This window comes from Microtus pennsylvanicus, chromosome 2 (assembly GCF_037038515.1).
Source record: "Microtus pennsylvanicus isolate mMicPen1 chromosome 2, mMicPen1.hap1, whole genome shotgun sequence".
Lineage (NCBI taxonomy): Eukaryota > Metazoa > Chordata > Mammalia > Rodentia > Cricetidae > Microtus > Microtus pennsylvanicus.
Window position 1 is genome coordinate 19504764 of NC_134580.1, and position 23531 is coordinate 19528294.

Below are 23531 nucleotides of genomic sequence, written 5' to 3' on the forward strand. Positions count from 1 at the left end.
GGAGAATTTTCAGGCACATGAGTGTATGTAATATGGTGGAAAGACCTGAATAGAACCAAAGCACTATATCGTTATCTCCAAGAAGATAATATGACACCTAATTATTCTTTGGATCCATTTATTCTTTCCCAGGACATCTAAAGTCTTTGAATATTCTCAGCATCTTATCAAGTGTGGAAATTACAAGAAGTGGCACTGATCCAGAATCTATTACAGTCAAAACAGTGAAAAAGAAGTCTGGGGACAGCTGAACTCATTCCTACTCATTCAGTAGCTTCTCTCAATGAAAATACCCTTAGTTGAGCATACACCAAAGAGCCTGAGGAATAAACACAATTCAAGAGCAAAGGCAATGGTCTTCACTTAATATGAAGAATGTCTTACCTCTGTGGAATATAGAACATGTGTTGGGGAGGTGGTTTATAGAGGACTCCCTCATACACAGGCCACAGCCCACTTAAGATTCTGAAGAGAGAGCTTTTCCCACAACCATTGGGACCAGTTATCAAAAGATGCATCCCTTCTTCTACCTGAAGTCAGAAATAAAATAGTAAGTTGCAATACTTAATAATTTATTTCATTTGGTTAGCATTTAAAAGTGATTTAAACATTCGATGACGTGATAATATTGGACATTAAAGAAAATGTATCAGTATTAGAATGTCAAGTCTGGCTTTGACAATTCTCTAAAGCTGAAAGTATTGTAAAATGAGTTGTAAGAAAATGGATCTTCTTAGAGTGAACACTGACTATTCAACACTTCAACTGAGATAGCGTTATCAGATCTACGCACATGTGGAGAAATGAGCTACACAGGAAGGAAGATGAATCATAAGGTCTAAATTAAAAATACATTATATTTTATTTATACCACCATTTAATTAAATTTATATAAATCCAAATGCAACTCATAATTGAATATACTATAAAGCACAGTTACCCAAGGAGCCTGCTGGTTTCTTAATTTTTTACTTCAGGGTTGAAAGGCTACAAAAGCACACAGTCAAAGAGAAAAGATGATTCTTATTCTGCTTCATTCACAGATGTGATAAATATACTTATGAAACAAAACCAGATGAAAGCAAGGGCACTGCACCATGAAGTATGGTTGAGGTTGGATTTAAACACATATAGGCAAGTCTCCATATTCCGGACTCTAGTTCTGAAGAGTCATCTATCTAAGGATTGAAATAATTGAAGGGAAAAAAAAAGGTTGTGCCTGTATTGAATATGTACAGAACCTTTTTCTGTATAAAATTTTACATAATGGAGTTGAATGTTATCAGGTTTGGGTGTCATGGAGCCCATCATTCACTTAGGAAGATTGTATACACATAAAATATTCACTCTCTTTATATGAATTGCAATCATATACAACATATATCATCTATTGATAAAACAAGTTTCTTGTTATCAGAAGCTCCCCTTTGTCATTTGCCTTAGTTATCAATTACATTTAAACAGCTGGACTTCGGGTGTCTGCATTGTGCTCAGTGGGGTGGGGAGGCTGCCTTCCTCTCCCACGTGCAGGGCATCATGAAGAGCAAGGGACAGGAACACTGCTTACATATTTGATCTGTTTTAGAATCAGTGGTGTGAAAACTGAAGATAAGATGAAAGGCCAAGAGGCGGAGCTCTACAGGATGTCTATGTGTTTATATTTCCACGGAATGGACACAAATATCTTACTTTCTGTCATAGAGAAGACACAAATGCCAAAATCTAAGACAACGGAGAATTGGTAGCATGCCAGAAGGTCCTGAGGAGAACCTGCAAAGAATGAATTCTGACTTGCTTCTTCTCTTCTAGATTCCTTGATGATTAATTTGACAGATGCATGAGTACTCTCCAAAAGATTTTTGGAGTAGTACATTCTTAAAATGTTCTAAAAGGGTCAGTTTCTATTAGGAATTCCTAGGAATTTAACATGTTTTTCTTTTTAAAGTTGGAAAACTTTGTTATATTTATGTATTTCTTTAGCATAAGTTCTCAAAAAATGCTGACTAAATACACTTTAAATTTATTGATTAAGTCAAAATTTTAATTTTGAAGTACAACAAAAGGATGAAAATAATTTTCCTTAAACAGTAGGTATTTCCCAGCCAGGTTATGGTGGTGCACACCTCTAATTCCAGCACTCAGGAGGCAGAGACTGGTGGAGCTCTGTGAGTTTGAGGCCAGCCTGGTCTTCAGTGCATATTCCAGGACAAGCTCCAAAAGCTACAGAGAAACCCTGTCTTGACAAACCAAAAACAATAATTTTGTATTTCCCAATTAATACTGAAAAAACACAACTTTTTATCCTATTCTATGGAGATTAGGATTGAAATACAGCTTCCAGGGGCAAATATAATAGCAAACAGTATGTGGTAACAATGTACATCTTCATAGTATTTTTAAAGTCTGTAAGAGTCTTCTACTGGATCACTGTTTATTTTCTACAAGAGTCTGAGCTCTGGGTTTTAATTCAGGGTATGAGGGCTCTACGGGGTATAGTTAGAAGACAGTAAATTCAGGCCCTGTCACCTGTTTATTTAAAAATTAGAGCAACAAGAACCAGTAATATAGTACCTACACCAACAAAGCAACCACAGAAACCCAGAGCCATATAACAATCACAGACTGGTTCTGTTCCTTTGTTGTTCAGTGGGGACTGAACTCAGGGTCTTTGAATGCCAGGCAAGTACCCTAACCACTTAGCTTTATTCCCATCTAAATTGCCAAAGTATTAATAGATAATAAAAAAAATTCATATTTGAAGTGAGTAGCTAATTGGTACCCATGTCCTATCCTAAGAATAAAACCATTCTGTAGGTTTATACTGAAATGATAAATCCTGACCAAGTTATTTCTCGTGAACTTATTAACAGAATTTCCTTTGTGTTTAATGTATTGCATCCTCTCTTTTCAACATTCAGTAACCTTCATCAATTGCAAATATATCTCTAATAATTAAGCCTAGACTAAGATCTATTCCAAAATCATTAGTATTATGACGTTCAGAATTGAGTTATGAAGTCTAATCATGCCTTCATTTAAACACAGCTCAGCTGCCCTCATTTTAGTTGGTATGGTTTGAATCTGAAATGTCCCCCCTAGAATCATGTGTCGATCACTACGTCTCCAGCTTGTGTTACATTTTGGTGGAGAGCCTCAGATACGTGTTCTACCTAGAAGAAGAGGGTCAGTGGAAATGTGTCCTCAGATTGTTTTTGGCCTGACCCTTTGTGCATTCTCTTTCCCTACTTGCTATCTAGCATGCACTAAGGACGTTCCTTTGGTACTCGTTCCTGGAAGATTTTCAGCTATTTCTCAGGCCCAAAGCCGTGAGACAGCTCAACCCTAAGTAGATCCCCTGAAATCAAGAGCCAACTAAATACTTCCTCTTTCTAAGTTGTCAGTGAACAGACATAATGACTGAAGTACCTAATACAACATGTTTGCCATTTTACACTTAGTTCTAAATGTATGTTTAAATTTCACAAAGCCTTAAAATCAGAGCCGTGGACTTACAAAATGTTCTTGTACTTCTTAGTTTTGTAATTAATATATAGAATATTAAATCAATTATTTTCAACAGAATTAAAACCTGAAGCTGTATCCATGAATCTTCTGATTATTTAAAGTAGAAATTAAAGTTAGAAAACATGTATTAGATAAACTGAATTTGGAATGACCTTTGGTGAATGGCAATATTTTTAGAAAGTATATAAGACTGTAGTCTTACAGAATTCTTAATAACTTTTATAAAAAATTAAAATTCATTTCCAGATATTAATTTCTGATATTTCCTCTTGTTCGCCCCAAAACTACCTTGAAGGGTCTCAGTGATCTGTAATTTGATTTTCAACCTAGCACTAAAGCAGCTAAAATCAGAGTTCTCTTTTCTCTCTGCTCTCTGAGGAAGTTACTGCTGCTGCAACTGAGCTACTGTGCATACCTTTTGTGACTTCCCCTTTTCCACACGCTCCTCTCCAAGTATTTAACATAAGGTACATGAATTCTGAGTGGTTTTCTATTAGTGTGAGGCCAACAACCAGAAGATTCTTGACTATCATCTTACTTTGAAGTTTAGCCTTGAAGCCACCACTTCTCCGGCTGGTGTAATTATGGGCACATTTTCACAAATGATTCCGTGATCCACATCAATAACTGTTCCTGTAATCAAGGAATAGTTTACGTTACAAAGGCCATCGAAAGTTACTGCTAGTTAATTTGAATAATACAACAGAATGGATAAACTCGATTATAAAGATAATTCACATCTACAAGTCATAGGAAAAAAATATATGAAGTCAATTTAACATCTATATTTAAATCCACTTAGAAAATATTTCTGAGAAAACAATCTTATAATCAAAACCAGTATCTTTATCCTCACAGATTTAAACTCTATCTGAAGTAACCTAACCATACAATTAGAGTTATTTAGTTCCCCTATTTCCTACAAAAAAAACCCACACTGTTCCAAGAAAAGAATTAGGAAGTGAAATATTTTAACACGTGACAAACATTTAGAAATAGAATAATGAAAAACAATAAGGCAGTAGCATTAGTTCTATTTATTAGCTCAGACTTTAAGAGCAAATGATTCTTTCAGCCACGTGTGCTGTCTGCAAACGCAACGTGAAGACATTTCCCAGAATATCACTGCCACGATTCCTTCCTTCCCTGCTTGTCAGCACAATATTACAGACCGCTGTTTAAATAATGCTTGCTGTTCAAATTCTAGTTTCTTTAACTCTGAAAATCTGTTTTCTAGAAAAGAGCCCTTTTCTAAGATGACACTGAATCCCACATCATGAAAACCCCTGAAGTTAGTTACCTTTAATTGCTAGGGTGTCACTGAGGGGTGGCTCCACGTTCCCTCCACTCTTGCTATGCTGGTCAGTCTCCTGAGTGACATTTCTCTTATAAATGCCTCTTTTCACTTCATCAAAGACCCAGAACATATTGTAGACTCTAGCAGTATAACCTGCTAGTTCAGTGATCTAAAATCAATATGTAAAGAATGAGTTAATAATAGAGCTATAATAGATACTCTAAAATATTATGTAGCATATAAACCTCTTAATTTGTTGCTGAAGAGTCTACTTTATTGGATATGGCAGAAAAAAAACCTAATACATCTGATTACTGAAGGAAGCCATGGTAAGAAGCTTATTAGGGACAATAAAGAAGACATCGGTATAGGTTTCGTTGGAGTTGTAAAACAAAAATATTGATTTACCTCAGTGCTCAAAAATGAACTGAGCAGCTTCTGTAATATTAATGAGTCATGCATGTCTTTTAGTCACATTTCTGATTTGTCCCGCTTAAATGAAAGGATGATCCTTTATTTTTGCTTCCGTTTGTTTGTTTGGGTTTTCTGTTTCTTTGTTTTGTTTTTGAGTCAGAGACTCACTGTGTAGTGGCTCTGGCTGGCCTCATAAAGAGATCTGCCTGCCCTGCCTCCTAAGCACTGGGATTAAAAACATGTATTACAATTACCATCCCTTTTCTCTTTCTATTTAAACTAGATCATTACTGTGCATATGTAGCTTAGTGATGGATGGAACACTCGTCAAGCATATATGAAGCCTCGGAGTTCACTCCTCCATAAATACCCACACATACCAAAAATTTGAAACAGAGCAATGAAAACCAATATGACATTGACTCTAATTTTACTTATTAGTTAAATATTAAAAGCAAACAATTCTTCCAGCCACGTTTGCTGTCTCCAAATATAACCCGAAGCAGCTTTCCTAACTAAAAGTAACATCAAGAAACAGGTTTGTTTATACACGCGTGGAAAGGAATTTAATAAATAGGAGAAAAGTACTTTGGGTCTTATTTATAAACAAACGTTTCTAAGCCAAATGTTGCCAAAGTTCCTGTTTCAGCAGAGGAATATCTGTAATAGAGGGGACACATTGTGAAAGAGAGCCCAGTGAGAGGCTTCAGGACCTTTGCAGCACAAACCCCACAATCCAGCTTCCGGACTGAAGACAAATATGGCTTCGGTGCTCAAGGTTAGCTATAAGCAGATGATTTTTTTTCTAGATAAGCTGAAACAAATTTCTGCTTTAGTCCACAAGACTCCATAGAGAGACACTTTGCTCTGGTTGTACCAGCTGTCCATCTAGGCTAAACTTCTGCTGGTTTTCTATTCTGCCAGAACAGCTTGCTATCAGGGGACTGTGAAAGGTGACTTGTCTTAACCGTATCATTTGGCTCAGCAAAAGAATTGGAAAACTGACACCAATAAGCATGCATGTCACAAAAGATGTCTCGTAACCGTCATCTGTAGATTAACACACGGGTGCTGGCAGATGGTTGAGAGCTTTGTGTGTAAAACTTAAAACCATAATGAAGAGGTGTTAGTGTCACAGTAGAAGGCCTGTAATTTGACCATTTATTGATGTACATTAATGGTATAGCTATCTAAAGGAAGACTTTGAAAATGGTATCTGGAAGGAAGTCTTGAGCTCTTAAATAGAGGCAAAAAGACTGTAGGGATAAGCCCAGCCCATAAGGGGGCGTGTTCGCCTCAGGCTAATGTTTACATATAAATCTGGTGAGCGTGAGCCCCCCCCCCAACCTGTGGTTCTGTAAGTCTATTTCCCCATTAAAGCTGTATATATTTTTTTACAATCTGTTGACATTCATTTATGCTAATGCAAGAGACAGTTTAGCAAAATACATATTTAAAAGAAACCCGTGTGTTCTAGTGAGGACTTCTACTGCTGTGATAAAAAAAAAAACCATGACCAAAAGCTACCTGGAGAGGAGAGGGTTTGTTTCATCCTACAACTGCTAGGCCACACTCTGTCACTGAGGGAAGTCAGGGCAGAAACTGAAGACAGGACTCTGCAGGCAGGAACTGAAGGAGAGGCTGTGAGGAGCACTGCTTACAGGCTTGCTCGCATGGTAAGTTCAGCCACTTTAGTATACAAATCAGGACCACCTGCTCAGAAGGGGCAGCTGGCACTACCCACCCATGGTGATATAGGCCTTCCCACAACCCGTACAATACCCCCACAAGCCAATCTCATTAGAGACATTGTTTCAATTAAGTATCCCTCTTTCCGGATATGTCCGGCTCTGTGCCAGGTTGACATAAACCAAGCAGCCAATTGGGCAAATAAGAATATTGGCATAGGAAAAATCTAAAATTACAGAAGAACTAAAAAGGATCAGGAAGCAATGGGTAAGTTGACTGGAATAGACACTGAAATGGGAAGGGAATGTCTATGAAACTAAGTATGCCAGAAGACAGGAGCTTTGGGTCATCAGGGCGTTTGTTGTGGAATGTAGAATCCTGACTAAGAAGGAGCCTTTGCTCCTTGTAGCTGGTAGAGAGGCATGGTGACTTCTTGTTTGCTCACAGTAGCACAATGTGCCTTTAAGAAGTGAACAATCTTAGATTCATGGCATATGAAGTCGAGATAATGACAAGTGAGGTAATTTTTATCATTGGAGAAAATCTAGGATGGGTAAATGATGATCCTTTAGTATTTTAGCATGTTTCAATGTGAGATGGGCAATTTCTTTGTCTTATTTATTTATTTATTTATTTATCCCCCCCCCCCCCCTTTCCCCAGAGACAAGGTTTCACTGTGTAGCCCTGACTGTCCTGGAACTCACTCAATACATCAGGCTGGTCTCTATCTCCTTAGAGATCCTCCTCCTTCTGCCTCCCAAGTACTGGGATTAAAGGCATGCACCACCACTGTCTGGCATTGTCTAATTTTAATAGTAAATATATTGCTTAATATTAAAGTGAGTGACATGAAAAAAAACTATCCCTTAAACTAGGTACCAAGATTATTAAAATTACTGTTTGAAATTTTAGAAACTGAGGAGTAGAGATAAGTGGTACTGAACTATTGGTTTTATGGTGGAAAAAAAAATCCAAATCAGTAAATCAGTTCTGTAAGGCACTCAGAAACTTTGAAGCTGTATCACATACTGTCCTTTAATTAAATTAGGAGATAAATTTGCAATGGTACTTGAACATTCATATTGCTTTATGATTTATAAAATTAATTAATAGAATTTTGGAAATATCTGAACTGAATAGTCTTTTTTTTAAATGTATTTATTTATTAAAGATTTCTGTCTCTTCCCCAGTGGTAGCCACAGGTCTTATCGTTGTTGTTCTTGTTTTGCCATCCTTTTAAAAAACACTTACAAGCCTTTTACCTAAGTATTGATGAAGGCTGGGAGTGAAAGATGAGCAAGGAGAATCGCTGTGGTCAGAGAGCTCAGGGTCAGCTGCCAGGGAGAGAGCCAAGGTAAAGTGACAGAGACAGAGAAGCCCACCCACGTGCTTCAAAGACCACTAAAAGTGGTATCGCGAGGCTTTATATATTCCTGATGAGACTTCTTCAATGAAGGATGAGCAAAGTTTGCAAGATGTAAACCGGGTATTATTAACTAACACTAGCGAGCACTGAAATGCATTGAGCCCACATTATGAACTTTTGATGCCCTGAAAAATCCTTACTGTCATCACCCCAACTTGCAGGTAAAGAAACAGGGATCCATGCAGGCAAGAATCTTGAGGAGGTCACGTGACTTGTAAATGATGAAGTCTGAACGTAAATCAGGCATGGGCTCTAGAGGCCACACAAGAGCGATTCCTTTTTGTTCTCTTCATTGAAAATCAAGTAAAATCATGCTTGTAAACAGAAGTAAATGGCCACCTCACTGTGGAGTTGCCACCCTTGACCTCAATTATACGCTTGGTAATTTAGAGAGAGAGTGAGAAAAAAAATACCTGTTTCGAAAATGCTACACATACTTCATCATTGACACTTCGTTTTCAGAGGCTTTCATATTTTACGCAAACTTGCAAGACATTCAAATACCTCTTTGTATGAAGACATAATTCTTTCAATAGCGTCAGCTCCAGAGGCCAATAAATTTCGGGCAGTGGTGAAGGCTTCTGTCCGATCGCTAACCATTGCCTGCTTTGGGCCGTCCTCCAGATCTAAGAGAAAAAAAATCACAGAAATGCTAAGGTTTTTTTTCCAAGTAATTGTCTTACTTTATATCAATTAAATTATGGCTAAAATAATAATATTTTATCACTATCAGTAATTTCCTAGAAATACATTTAATTATTAAGTATAATAAATACTATGTATTAGGGTTTATTAGAAGTTCCCTTCTGCATGATTTAATTAGAACAAGAAGTTAGTACAACTAAATCTATAGGCATTAGGTTATTTCCATTGAGCTTCCTTTAGACATTTCCTGTATCCAATTTTCTGCTACGATTACAACTGTAATAAACTCTCCTGACATTCTCAATGGAAGAATTAACTTGAGGATGCTTGGCCAATGACTCAGGAAAGTGCTGTCTGCGCAAGCACAGGAACCTGAGTTTGAAATGCCTGTACCCACACTTTAAAAAGAAAACTGGGCATGGTAGTCACTTTAGCCCTGGAGGAGCAGGAGGGTCTCTGGAGCCCACTGGTGAGCCAGCATAAATCAATGGGCTCTAAATTAAAAAAAAAAAAAAGAAGAGAGCCGGGCGGTGGTGGCGCACGCCTTTAATCCCAGCACTCGGGAGGCAGAGGCAGACGGATCTCTGTGAGTTCGAGGCCAGCCTGGTCTACAAGAGCTAGTTCCAGGACAGTCTCCAAAACCACAGAGAAACCCTGTCTCGAAAAAAAAATAAAACAAAAAAAAATAAAGAAGAAAGGAAAGGAGGGGTTGCTGTTGAGATGGTTTAGTGGGTAAAGTCATTTGCTGCCAAGCCTACTACCTGAGTTTGATCCCCAGAACCTACAGTAGGAGATAACCAAGTCCCAAAAGTTGTCTTCTGACCTCCACATACATGATGTGGTACATATGTACTTGCATTCATACATTAACACACACACACAGAATAATAAATGTATCCATGTATGATATTTTTAAATAATAAAAATTTCACTTTAAAAATTAAAGGAAGCATACCTAAAAATATAGGTGAAGAGTTATTTCAAGAGATATCTGACATTGACTTCTCATCTTCACACACATACACCACATTCATACATGCATTGGCCCATGCAAACGTGTACACCAGCGTACTAACCAGAATACAAAAAAAAATTATGGTTTGGTTCCTATAACAGGAATCTGAACCAATCTGGCCCTCATCATTTGGATGTTTTCCTCCTTCCTCAAGCATTCTTCATCCTGGAGTTCAGCTGAATCACTAGCATGCCCTTCTCTGTTAGTCCCTTGGAATTTACACACTTGATTTCTCTTCTCACTGTGAGTCCTAACTGTGTCTTTACATTGTGATCCTCCATCTTCAGTCACCTGAGTTCTAGGATAATAGTTGTGTAGCGCATGCTTGGCTCTAGATATCTTGAAAATATATTTAAATACATAACGAGATATGTATAATTAATAGAAAAATTCTCAACCAGCTACTGAAATAGTGAATTCATCCGTGAGCTAAAACTAGGAAAGGGTTAGGATTTTAAGCATCTGGTTGACCATCTCAACTAATCACTGGCTTTTTATGAATGTGGGTTAAAAGGGGTTTGGCCTTTCACTGGCAACCTCTGTTGAACAAGAACAACAACAAAAACCCATTCGCACAGATGGACAGGCGTTGGTGTGGAATCATAGCTCCGGTGCTGCTTTGGCAGATTAATGCCTTCTGGGGTTTCTTTATGCTTTTAGCAACAAAGTAAATATTTTTCCACAGTGTATAACTGTTAAACTACCATGTTTTTTGGTAGGTACCATGGAAACAGGGCAAGTAGTGATAAGCCTGCATGGACAGTCACCTGTCTGGCCTCTCTAACAAGGCCAGATTCCTTAATGTCGGAAATATAAATCCATGACCTAAATGCTCACCGATTTTATTTCTGACATTTTAGTGAAGAACGACATCCTTCCTGACAAGTTTTCCTCTGCCATCTGACTTTTCCTTAATACAAAGACAGGGAGACATAGCCTTACAAAGAGACATAGCTTTGAAATAATTAATAAGGTAACGAAATCACTGAAGACTTGAAAGTTCCCATTTCAGTGATTGGCCCGTCATTACTGTCGACTTACAAAGCAAGCTTCAGCATGGTGGCTCTGATGCAGGAGTAAAGGTAGTGTACCAGGAGATGCATAATATCTCCAATCCCCAGGGTTCCAGTTAGCTACACATCTGGATTTAGACAAACCAGGATCTCTAAAATAGAGGCTCTAAGGCCCTTTTCTGAAGTGGAAAACAGTATGCTGTAAAGGTAATTTTTTTTTCAATATGAATGCCCTGTCCTTACTATGAATGCTCACTTGACATTGTGCAAGTATATCTATTCTGTCAAGTAGATCTACAACAGCCAAGAAGATCTACAACAAAGACGCTGCTTATCTTTTACCCCCCTCCCACAAAAACTCTACAGATTCTTTCTCCTAAACAGACTTACTTCTGACTTCCTAGCCACTTTCAGATCCTTGCTTCTTTAAACCACGATGATATCGGCAAACTGATGAATTTTTTTCTACGAGCAGATACCATACTAAGTTTTACATGAATCGTTATGACAATCCTGCTAACTTTGCCTATTTTTGAATATGAGGAATTTGAAATACAGAAAAGTGGAATGATTTTTCTAGGGTGTAAGTAGAATAGCTAGCCTTTAGGCTCAAGCCCTCTAACTCTAGAGCTCACAGGTTTGGAGTGTAATAAATGCTGCCGAGAACGGGTACTCACTTTTTAGCCTTCCCAAGAACAATGCACACTGAAACATTACCATTTCACGGCAACTCTAAATGATATGTATAATTACCCACATGTTTAAGAAAACTAAAGCCTATAAATTTAGACAGTCTTCCCAAAGCTTGGTTAACTATTACATTAGGCGAAGGCTTTCCCCACTTCCTTTTTTTCTATCCCCACCTCATTCTCATTTTCCAAATTAATCATTCTCTTATCTTTTTGTTTCATATTTTTACATTTTACTTTAATTTTTAATTATGTATATGTGCGGGGGAAGGCGGATATGTGCACATGAGGACAGATACTGCCCAGGCAGGCCAGAGAAGGATGCTAACTACCTTGGAATTAGGGTTATAAGCACCTGTGAGCTACTCAGTAGGGATGCTGGGAACTGAACTCTAGTTCCCTGTAAGAGCAGCAAGTGCTCTTAACCGCTGAACTGTGTCTCAAGCCATTGTTTCACTCACTTCTTCACCTTCTTATGCCATAAAACATATAGTATCATGTAATTATTTTATCTGTAACATGAGAGACAACTAAGTGATTAGGCTCAATACATACATACATACATACACACATACATACATACATACACACACACACTACATATGTTCTTTCTTTTCTACATAGCCCTAGTTGTCCTGGAACCTGGCTTGTAGACCCAGGATGTCCTGGAACTCACAGAAATAGACTTGCTTCTGACTCCATGCTGCTGGGATTAAAGGTTTGCACCACCATACCCCACTTTAAATTAAGATTTAAGATTATATTAGAAAATATGATTTTGGGTTTTTTTTAATCTTGAAATTTGCAGGCAAATGGATGGATCTAGAAAACATCATTTTGAGTAACCCAGACTCAGAAAGACAATTATCATACTCACTCATAAGTGGTTTGTAAACATAAAGCAAAGAAAACCAGCCTACAAATCAATCCCTGAGAACCTAAACAACAATGAGGACCCTAAGAGAGACATACATGGATCTAAACTACATGGGAAGTAGAAAAAGACAAGATCTCCTGAGTAAATTGGGAGCATGGGGACCTTGGGGGAGACTTGAAGGGGAAAGGGGAGAGGCAGGGAGGAGAGCAGAGAAAAATGTAGAGCTCAATAAAAAAATATGGCATATAATTTCTTGATCTGAAACCTGAAGTTGATATCAGTATCTGAAAAAAAAATATTTTCGCTGAGTGAAATGGTATTTTCACTTGTTAAGTTACCCGAGGTCAAATATATTTAGTAGAGTGGGCACACAGGACACATGCAGCAACCTTCAGTTCTGCAGACTTTGAAACAATCATTGCTCTTCTCTGAGGACCCTACATTGTCCACCTCTGCAGGATGGTCTTTGGAATGAGCTTTACATGATACTTTGTTTCACTTACGATTCCAACATAAAATGTCCCTTTCAGCTGGTACTGCCTGCCAGATTTGTAGTATTTATTTTTAAACATCTCATTACCCCTTGGTAAGTAAGCGAGTTAGTTTTGTGGCATACATGTTTACTTCTTGCTAGTCTCAGTGGGGTTAATTTGCCACCATTAATAGATGCATTTTTTTTCTATTCTATGACGATTACACTAGGGTTTTCTAATAAGACCAAACACTGCTAACAAACATTGTAGTATAATCTTCTTGTTGGGACTATCTCTAATGCACGTTAAACATGAAGCTTTTTGGTGAATGTTATTAGCTTAAGAGATGACTTTTCAGTTTACGTTTGGACCAATTTCTTAGCAAAGCCAATCTGAAGAGCACATGTTTGCAGTGCCTTTCTTCCCACTGTAAACACTCCTTGGGAAAAGTAGTTATTCGGGTTATGTTTTGAATACGATTACTAAGAATATTTTTTAAAATACAAATCTAAAATCATTTCTTGGTAAAGTTGAACATATTCAAGTGATAAAAATCAATGTTCACAGCTCCTATTTGAAAGTTTCCTTGTGGAACACATTCATTATGTATTCAGTGCTGACCACAAAGAGGGACTGACAAGTCACAGTTCACTGACATGAATATACTTTGCTTAATAATGAGTCAAATTTGACAATTTTAAATAAAATTTTACAATGCTTTGTAAATGATTTATAATACTTCAAGTGAGACAAATGCTATGAAAACAGTCGTTACCCTGAATTCTTTAGGGAATAAAAAGTATGTGTTGATGATGGACAGATTTTCTCCGTTTTTGTTTTGGACTCCCGTTCCTGCTCTGTGCTTGACTGAATCCTTAAATGTGGATCTATGAAAGCTGACCTCGAACTGTAACCTCTTCATTTCTAACAGGAAAGATCCAAGCTTTCTTATATGAAGAACAGTGTAACATTTTCTTTCTTGCCATTATCTTTTTTAGTTATACCAAAAGAAGAAAAGTTGGTTTTAAAAAAAAACTGTTGCAACAAAGAGAATAGAATTAAATACCTGCAGCTTGATATGCACTGCCCTCATCCATCACCAAATCATGTCATGGGAAAGTATCTGGATTACTACAAATAGAGAACCCATTCCATGACACTCACATGCACCCTGACACAGCATTCCTGGTTATATAATTTAGCCAATCAACTTTCAAATCACAAATCAGGGCAAATTCAGTTATAGGAAATTCATATGCTTATGCTATAGGATGTTAGCAACAAAACATGAGATGTGCTTATGTTATACTTTTTCTGGAGGTATCAGTTCACTTTGTGGTTAAATATAAACTGAAAAGTTGCTGGGTAATGTAATTAAAATGATTACAGATAGACTTCCAGGGAAACTATGCCAGACCTATGACCTCCTTGGCACGGTCCTTTAAGCCATCTGTTGCTTCTTCCATACTGATGGTCTTAATATTGAACACTGAAAACTGCCACTGTTTCTTAGTACAAGTAACTACAGATAATGGCTGTCTACCCAGTAACACAGGGAACCTGCAACGGCATCGGAAAGAGAAACAATGTTAAGCATATATTTAAAATTAAGTATGAATGTTATTACCACCATCTGCAAAGCCTGTCGCAGTGATAATAGGGATAGCCACCATAATTAGTCCGCAGCTGCTCCACACATACTTCATCAAGAACTGTTCTATCATGATGTACCATAAACGCTTGGATAAAATGAGGTTCATTTGATAAGCTAAAGCCTTGTAACTTTTCTGCAGTTGCTTCATTTCTACCTAAAAAGGGGAAAAGAGAAGAATTAGTGTAGCATAGAAATTAATTCTGTAATTACTTAAAGATTCTCTTTAATGATGTAGGTTTATTGTTTGGCTTTACTTAGCACAGCATTTGTTGCTACATTTCTATAACCTATAAATGTAACTTGATATTAGAACTAGTCATAATATAGTTTAGCTTCCACTTGTATTATTTTAAAATCACGCTATCCAGTAAATATAATAGTGTTTAAAATACACAGGAGTGACATGGAATATAGCCCAGTGTTAGAACATGTTCTTATTGCTGACACACATGAGGCTGTGGGTACAATTCTCAACAGTTCAGGGGGTGGGGGAGACAGACAGACAAACAGAAACAGAGAGGCATACACAGAGGGAGAGGAAGAGAAAGAAAGAGAGAAAATAGGGGAGACAGACAGACAGACACAGAGAGGCGCACACACACAGTAAGAGAGAAAGAGAGAGTGGCAGGCAGGCAGAGAGAAGGTGAACAGAGACAGAGAGAGTCATAGTTTAATTTTAAATTTTAAGATGTTAAAATTAAATACTATTCTATAAAGGTATGGGTAAGAATGTTAAACACATATCATTCTTGAGAACTCTAAAAAATATCTAAAACCGAACAAAACGTGCATAGACTACTTTTTGATTGACTCAGTTTCCCAGACTTTGTCTTTTAAGCAAGGAATCCACTAATTTACATTGAGTTCAATGATCTGAATGTAACAAATCAGCACAGTTAACACAACACACAAGGTCAATTTCAAGTGGGAATAGAGGCCCTAAATTAGTTTTAAACTTTTCTTTGGGTTGGTTCTGCCATTGAAAAAGAAACAATGCTAATTCTTGATGCTTTAAAAGATAGCCCACTCTGCCTGGTGAGTAAAACATAACTTTAAGCACTTCATTATGTACTGCCAAACCATCGATCTTAAGACTTCATGGCTTCCACCCCCCAATTTACATCACACTCAACATCCTGAAGTAACTATAATATGCAACAATTTTATGTACTTGGGCTAATTATTTTCCTGTTGAAGATTCATAACATTTAAACATATCACCCTAGTTCTACCTACTCCTGTCCCCTCTAATCTTAGTGTTCACTTCTCTACTAGACAAAATTTAATTATATCTGTCGAAAGCACATGCTCGACATGAAGTAAAAGTGAGGGACATGCGATTTCATTAGACACCCGTCTGCATTTCTTCAGTTTCAGGGCGCTTTCTCATTGATCAGTCTTGCAAAACTGCCCAAACTGTTCTCTCTTTGAAAGCCCTCTCCCCATCTTGAACACAAAAGAACAACAAAGAATAGCACCCCCACACCTCCATCTCAATCCAAAGAGGTTTACTCTTTGTTCCCAAATATGCATTTTCTTCATATGTACAGAGCCACTTACCAACTTAGTACTGAATTATAAGGAAATGCCTCTGAGGTCAGTCCGGCTATATTTGAGTAACTGAGGCTATGCAGACACTTTTAAAGAGGACTGAAATTTTAATCTCCAGAAACTTCATAAAAGTTTGGACTCTTTAATCTTCAACAGTAGGTGACTTAAAAAGCTACTGCAATATATTCTGTTTTAGAACACGTTTAGCTAACAGAGAACACTGTAATGTTCAGAAAGTGGGCCTGTCAATAGGATAACAGATGGTATCTAGCCCTGCCGTGGCTGCTTGGCCAGTCTTACGTTTCACCCGTTGCTTTAATGTCTGTCTTACCTTATGTCCTCTGTAGAAGGCAATTTCTTCCACGTTGGCTATGATTCTGGAGTGAACGTACCGCAGATAGCCTTTCCTATGAGCTTCCTCAGCCACTAGTGTGCCAAATTTAGGAGAGCAAGCCTTCAGCACTTTAGCCGTGGCGTAGACCACAAGTCCGGCTAAAAGCGTGGGCCCTATTGGGCTCGCTCCTCTGGACGTAGCAGTCCGGATGAGAGTATAGGAAGTTAGGATTACATCTAAAATAGGCTTGGTAAGGTTGGAATACAAGTGAGCGACAGATTGTGAGAACATCATAATGTCTTCAGTAAGGGACTGGTCAGGGTTGGCCAGCCTCCCGTCCATATTTATCACCTTATAATAAGTCTGATTTGCAAAATAGGTTTCGTAGGCATGGTCTACTAAGCGAGTTCTGAAGGCCAAAGCCAGTTTGCACTCCAGGTACCTGATAGCGCTGTTGACAAAGGTGGCAGGAATGGCAATCATAAGCCACTTGATCAACTTGATGACGAAACTCCGAGGCTTCTTTTCCACGATGCTTTTCACTATTTTTCCATCCAGACCGGCCACATAGATAGAAAGAAATGTTCTTGAGATTAGAGCCACCGAATGGAGACAGAGCCACCCCGTTTCAGTGGTCACAAGTTTTGGAAAGAGGATTTTCCGAAGTTCTAGTAGCTGTTTGAAAAAATCTGCATTCAGTCCCGGCGCAGGCTTTTTACAGCCGATCTCTGTGCAATGCAGTATTTCTCTGTTCTCTGCAGGCGGATAAGCTGCTGCTTCTTCCTTCCTGTGGCCAGACTGCTTTAAACGCTTGCCAATGATGGGATAGAGGGTTTTCAGAGCATATGCCGCAGCCACCAGGCAGGCAGCCCTCTTAGCAGCGCCGGATCTGGTCCATTTCACCCGATAGGCTGCTGCGTTTAGCATATGTATCATTTTCCCAGCTACACAAATGAGTTTCTATAAAAAGAATTCGTTTTAAAAGCTCATGCTCCGCGGAAAGCCCAGGAAACGTCTCAGAAAACCCCACCGCCTCCCATGCTCTGCAGCCTGTCTCCTTTACTCTTATTTTGTTCTTCAGTGACGGATGCAGCAAAGCTCAAACTCCACCGCATCTACTGGGGGCGAGTCCCTCACCAGCCAGAGCTGGCCAGGCTCCTCCCCCAAGCTCCTCATTGGCTGCGATGGCGGCGAGACCCTGGAATCCTCGCGTCTTCTCTTTGAACCTTAAAAATGAAGAGAGAGCCCAAACGAATTCTATCCTTAAACAGGGGTTCAGAGAGTTAAATGTCTATTTCTGGAGAGGTCGAACCAGGTCAGCTGCTGAAAAAGAAACCTTGCCTTTGAGCTACTGAGCATGCTCAGCGTCACTTAGAAACCCTCAGAAGTTTCAGAATATACATCCCGTCCCTAAGATTTTCTTCCACAAGGGGAGGGGCAGGCGGATAGGAAGATTTGCTGGAGCTTTAATGAACCAAGAGAGAAAGAACCCAGAGAGAGGAGGATGGAGTCACAAGAAGGTTAACGGAATGGGCCCAGGGAAGGGAGTCAGACAAGACAGTGATAAGCGCTAGAGCCCAAAACAAAGTAGCAAAGGCAGATATTCTTGAGAATGTTTTGTTCTGAAACTGTGTCTTCATCCGCCCCGCCCCCACCCCGCCGCGTTCCCTTGTTCCCGTTTTTCTCGGATATTCCCAGAACCTATTAGAGCGTGACTGAGGGTGTCCCTTGTAAATAAACTGGAGGCAAGCTGTGCATTACAGAAAAGAGTTACATTCAGAACCCCTTTCCCCCACTCTCCCCTGCATTAACTTGTCTTGATAATAAAAATCTTCTCGCTCCGTAATTGTCATGTTTAGCAATGTTGACCCGACACATATGTTTACAAACCGACTTAAAAATTTCCTTGCGTTTTTATTTGGAGGTAAGGTAGCCCTAAGAGGGAGGAGGCATAATATGAACAAAGGAGTCAAGACCATGATGGGGATACCCACAGAAACAGCTGACCTGAGTTAGTGCGAGCTCATTGACTCCCGACTGACAGCAGGGGAACCTGCATAGGACCACACTACGCCCTCTGAATGTGGGGGACAGTTGTGTGGATTAGGCAGTCTGTGGTGCCTCTGACAGTGGGGCCAGGATCTTGAACTGGCTTTTTGGAGCCCATTCTCTTTTGAGAGATACTAGGGGGTTAGTACCTTGGTCCTGCCTCAAAGAGATGTGCCAGACTTTGTTGACTGTCCATGAGATGTCTTATTTTCTCTGAGGAGTGGATAGGGGTGGATAGGGAGAAGGTGGGAAGAGCGGGAGGAGGGGAGAGAGGCAGTGGGAATTGGGATTGGTATGTAAAATGAGAAAAGATTATTTTAAAAATAAAATAAAGAATTTAATCATCTGGGAATTGAACTGGAATTAGATGATGGAAAAGGCAGATGCATTTCTACAAGATTTTTTTTCCAACCTTTTCTTTAGACTTAGAGGCAAACTACTCATTTCTTCCTATGAATATTTTTTTTGCTATTTGCTAAAAATCAAGTCTATTTAGAAATTATTCACAATCCTAGTGAAATAGTCAATAGTTATGCAAAACCTTTTATATTTAAAAATGTGAAGGTTGTTTTTAATGGCAAAGAAAATGTGGTTTTGCAAGACTGATTATTTTTCTACTCTTTTCTTCTGTCTTTCCAACAAATGGCATGAACTTCTACTTATCTTGAAGTGTGTGTTTAAGCCAGAACACAGCATGGCAATTTAAACCTTCTACATGTTGTATGGTGTGGGAGGTCCTTCTGTCTCTGTGTTGCTTTCTTTAGTTAATGAATGAAGAACTGCTTTGAGCCTATGGCAGGGAAGAACAGAACTAGGTTGGAATGCTAGGCTGTATGCTTGGAGAAAGAAGGGCGGAGTCAGGGAGCCACCAGGGAGCCACCGCCAGAGTCAGACACGCCGAAACTTTGCTGGTAAGCCACTGTCGTATGGCAATACACAGATTAATGGAGATGGGTTAAATTAATATGCAAGAGTTAGCCAATAAGAAGCTAGAGCTAATAAGCCAAGCAGTGATTTAAATAATATGGTTTCTGTGTGATTATTTCAGGTTTAAGCTAGCCGGGTGACGAGGAAGAACAAGCACCCTCCTGTAACAGTTGCATGATCCTTAAACTAAGAATTCTTTTATGCGACCCTCAGTGATAAAATATGTGTCCCAGTGTTGAGTGATCTTCATTGTTCAGTTAGTCATGAAAAGAATTGCCCTCACTTTTATAAGAAGGTTCTTTAAACACTATTTTTTAACCCCTTTGATATACATATATTAATTCTAAGAATTGTTATACAAAGATCACTTGTTTACATTCAACTCAACAGATTTACTAATATATGGGTGAGAAACAGATGACCTCAGCATTGGTATTTGGTCATATTAGCAATGTACTTGGTCTTGCTATTAAGACCTGCTGGGCTGCCAATGAATACAACTACAGCACATCTCTTGCTTTTAAAATTCAGGGAACATCAAAGTTGAGTTAGAACAAAAACACAGAGGACCAGAACATCTGCTGTTAAGAGTATGTTTCCTAGAAACAATAGGAATGCTTTACTCAAGATCCCTTAACCATATATCTGCGTAAACAGGATCTGTGCAAACACCACTCCAATAAACTTTTTAATGTAGACGTGGGACCCTACTACTAGACAAAGAATGACAGGCAACTAAGGAGAGCTGAAAGAAGAAGAAAGAGTCTTCCCCCAGGGATGAACTCCTTAACTGGCTATCCAATACTAAGTGCTCACTGGTGAAATCATAAATCAAATACATAGAAGCAATGCTAAATGAACACAGCAGGTTGTATTATATATTTATGCAGTTTAACAATAACAATTAAAGAAAAAGAAGCTATGAATTTGAGAGGCAGTTGGGCGACATAGAAGGTTGGAGGGAGGAAAAGTTTGATGGGGATCTATCTATATTTTAACTTAAAAAAATAAAAATAAAAGGAAAACTTTCTGGGCTGCTGTGAGGCTTTGTGGCAAATGCCTGAGATTTACTCAAGGTTTTGAGATTGTTGAGTCACAACACTGGGGGAGAGGTTGATAGGAGCCCAAATGTGAAAATCCCTGAGTTGTCATGGTTATTGAAAAAATATTTTATTTTTCAGATCATATTATTGGTGTGTGGGAAATAAGACTTTTACACACATAAAACTGAATCATTTATGTCACACATCCTGGTAGCTAAACATAGATGGGTTAAGTATAATTGGAGAGGGCGGGGGTCCAGTATATACCTAACTGGGGGTAATAGCAGGATGCTCATTCAGGCTGGATGCCTAGGTTATATGGCAGCTGGCAGTTGGAGGAAGTAGCTTTCATCACTGGCAAATGAAAAGCAGTCTTGTGACTAAGCAGGAAATCTAAGTTGAAAGAACACTAAAGATGTAAATACTACAGCACCTAGCTGCAGTAGGTAGGTCTGTGGTCTGAATAGGAATGGCCCCCACAGACTCATGCATTGGAATGCTTGGTCACAGGGGAGTGGTATTGCTAGGAGGTGTGGCCATGTTGGGGGAAGTGTGTCACTGGGGTCAACTTTGAGGTTTCAAATTCTCATGCCAGACCCAGCCCCCCTCTCTCTTCCTGTTCCCTTGGATCTGGATGTAGAACTCTCAGTTACATCTCCAGCACCATGTCTGCCTATGTGTCAACATTCTTCCCACCATGATGATAATGGACTGACTCTCTGAAACCATAAGCCAATTTCAATTAAACGTTTTTCTTTATAAGAGTTGCTGTTGTCATGGTGTCTCTTCACAGCAATAGACACCCTAAGAGAGCAGGCCAGATAATGAATATTTTGGGATATAATGGGCTAGCAGAGGCAACCTTTGAATTCCAGAGGTAAGAGACTTGTGAGAATAATTAGGTAACCAAGATAAAAGAATTTGGCATAAAAATTGTGATACAAGCAAGGGAGGTTGAAAGTCGGTTATTAGAATTATGAAAATGGTCAGTGTGCAGTTTGAGTTGAGCATGAGCCAATTTGGCACAGATGTTGATAATTTAAATCTCACTATTATCCTCTGCCCTGCACTGTCTTCAAATGGGGAAGAGTGGGAACTAAGACTTAAGATAGAAAAATTCCACAAAACATTCCAGTCAACAATGGACCATATTTATGTGATCCTGCGAAAAATGAAGAAATGAAATTTTTCCTGTTGCTTATTGCAGCCATTGTAACCATAAATGTCATAGCATAAAGGATTACTTGTGAATTTGAATCTATGATGTGGTAAAGTGACTTACTGTGCTCTTGAACATAGCGCAACCTAAACCCCATATACTGGCTTATTATGATACTGTTACTGGTTCATGTATCTACTATACTATTTTAATTGCTATTTTGCAGGGTAACCCTGACTATTTATTATTTATTTATTGGTTTTTCGAGACAGGGTTTCTCTGTGGCTTTGGAGCCTGTCCTGGAACTAGCTCTGTAGATCAGGCTGGTCTCGAACTCACAGAGATCCACCTGCCTCTGCCTCCCGAATGCTGGGATTAAAGGCGTGGGCCACCATCCCCCGGCCCTAACCCTGACTATTTAAAAGTTTCACATTTCTCATGTAATTGTATCTCTTAGTTGCTTCAAGGGAGCATACAAAATAACTTATTTGTTCTAACTAATTTTGTGCAAGTTCTCTTTATGTTTGACCTATGATAAAACCATCTAAAATGAATGCTCAAAATTTATTCCCATTGTTAAACAATATATGGTTACATATTCTTTTTAAAGTAAAACATTAAGATTACTTGTAATGGGTTGTTTTCACTTTTGCTCTTTCACTTTTGGGGGGGTCCCACCATCCAGGTCCTAAATAAATACACACACACACAAGTAGTGTTATTTTTACTTATAAATTTCAGGCCTTGGCTTGGCTTGTTTCTAGCTTAATTTAAATTACTGCTCCCCACCTTTTGCCCCTGGCCATTGCCCCTCTTCCCTCCCCTCTTACTTCTGTGTATCTTACTTTTGCTTTTACTCCGTGGCTGACTGTGTGGTTGGCCCCTATTTTCTTTCTCACCTTGTTCTTGCTCCTTGACCTTTTCTTTCCAGATTTCTCTCTGCCTGCCAGCCCCACTTATCCTTTCTCCTGCCTTGCTATGAGTCATTCAGCTCTTTATTAGGCCAATCAGGTATTTTAGACAGGCAAAGTTACACAGCTTAACAGAGTTAAACAACTGCAACATAAAAGAATGTAATACATTTTTGCATCATTAAACAAACGTTCCACAGAATAAATGAATATAACACATCTTAAATTAGTATTCCACAACAATTGCTAGGGGGTTTCTTTTAATTTTTTTTATATTGGTAGTAATTAAAGCAATGAGAAATTTAATTTTAGTTTGAATTCCAGATTAGAAGCAAAAATGGAAATGAAAAAAACCCACTTGTTATTATAGTAAGCATTATTAAATTTCCACTCAAGCTTCTAAATTTTATGTAATTTCACATGGGAAATATTAACATTTTCTCAAGGGGGAAAATAACTGAGAAAAATATTTGCATTAATTTTTAAAATTTATAAATGCAGAAGGCTAGAGAGATGGCTAGATAAGCAGTTAGGACCATTTACTCCTCTTGCAGAGGACCCAGTTTTCCAGCACCAACATGGTGACTCACAACTGTCTGTAACTCCAGTTCCAGGGGACCTCATTCCTTCTTATGGCCCCTGAGGATAGTTAGGCATGAAAGAGGTACACACACATATGTACAGGCAAGACACTCATTCACACAAATAAAATAAAAAAAATTTAAATTCTTTTCCTGAATGCAGTAATTAAATCACTTGGTTTTAAAAAGTGTGATATTCTCATGGATCACCAGTATCAAGAGCAGAATTAAAAATCATATATATATATACACATATAAA

General features: G+C 38.6%; 1 protein-coding gene across 2 annotated transcripts in view; it reads right to left on the reverse strand.

Moving 5' to 3' along the window:
- The window catches only part of Abcd2 (ATP binding cassette subfamily D member 2), a 39503-nt gene extending 21598 nt beyond the window's left edge, over positions 1-17905 (reverse strand). The window contains exons 1-6 of one of the 2 annotated variants that reach the window (XM_075960402.1): positions 16600-17905; positions 14691-14871; positions 8856-8977; positions 4826-4991; positions 4064-4158; positions 385-530 (exon numbers count right to left, since the gene is read on the reverse strand). In XM_075960402.1, the coding sequence (XP_075816517.1) occupies positions 385-530; positions 4064-4158; positions 4826-4991; positions 8856-8977; positions 14691-14871; positions 16600-17538 (1649 nt within the window). In that variant the 5' untranslated portion in view covers positions 17539-17905. The remainder of the gene's footprint in view (positions 1-384; positions 531-4063; positions 4159-4825; positions 4992-8855; positions 8978-14690; positions 14872-16599) is intronic. The other variant, XM_075960404.1, reaches the window with a different exon arrangement.
- Positions 17906-23531: the final 5626 nt, after the last annotated feature.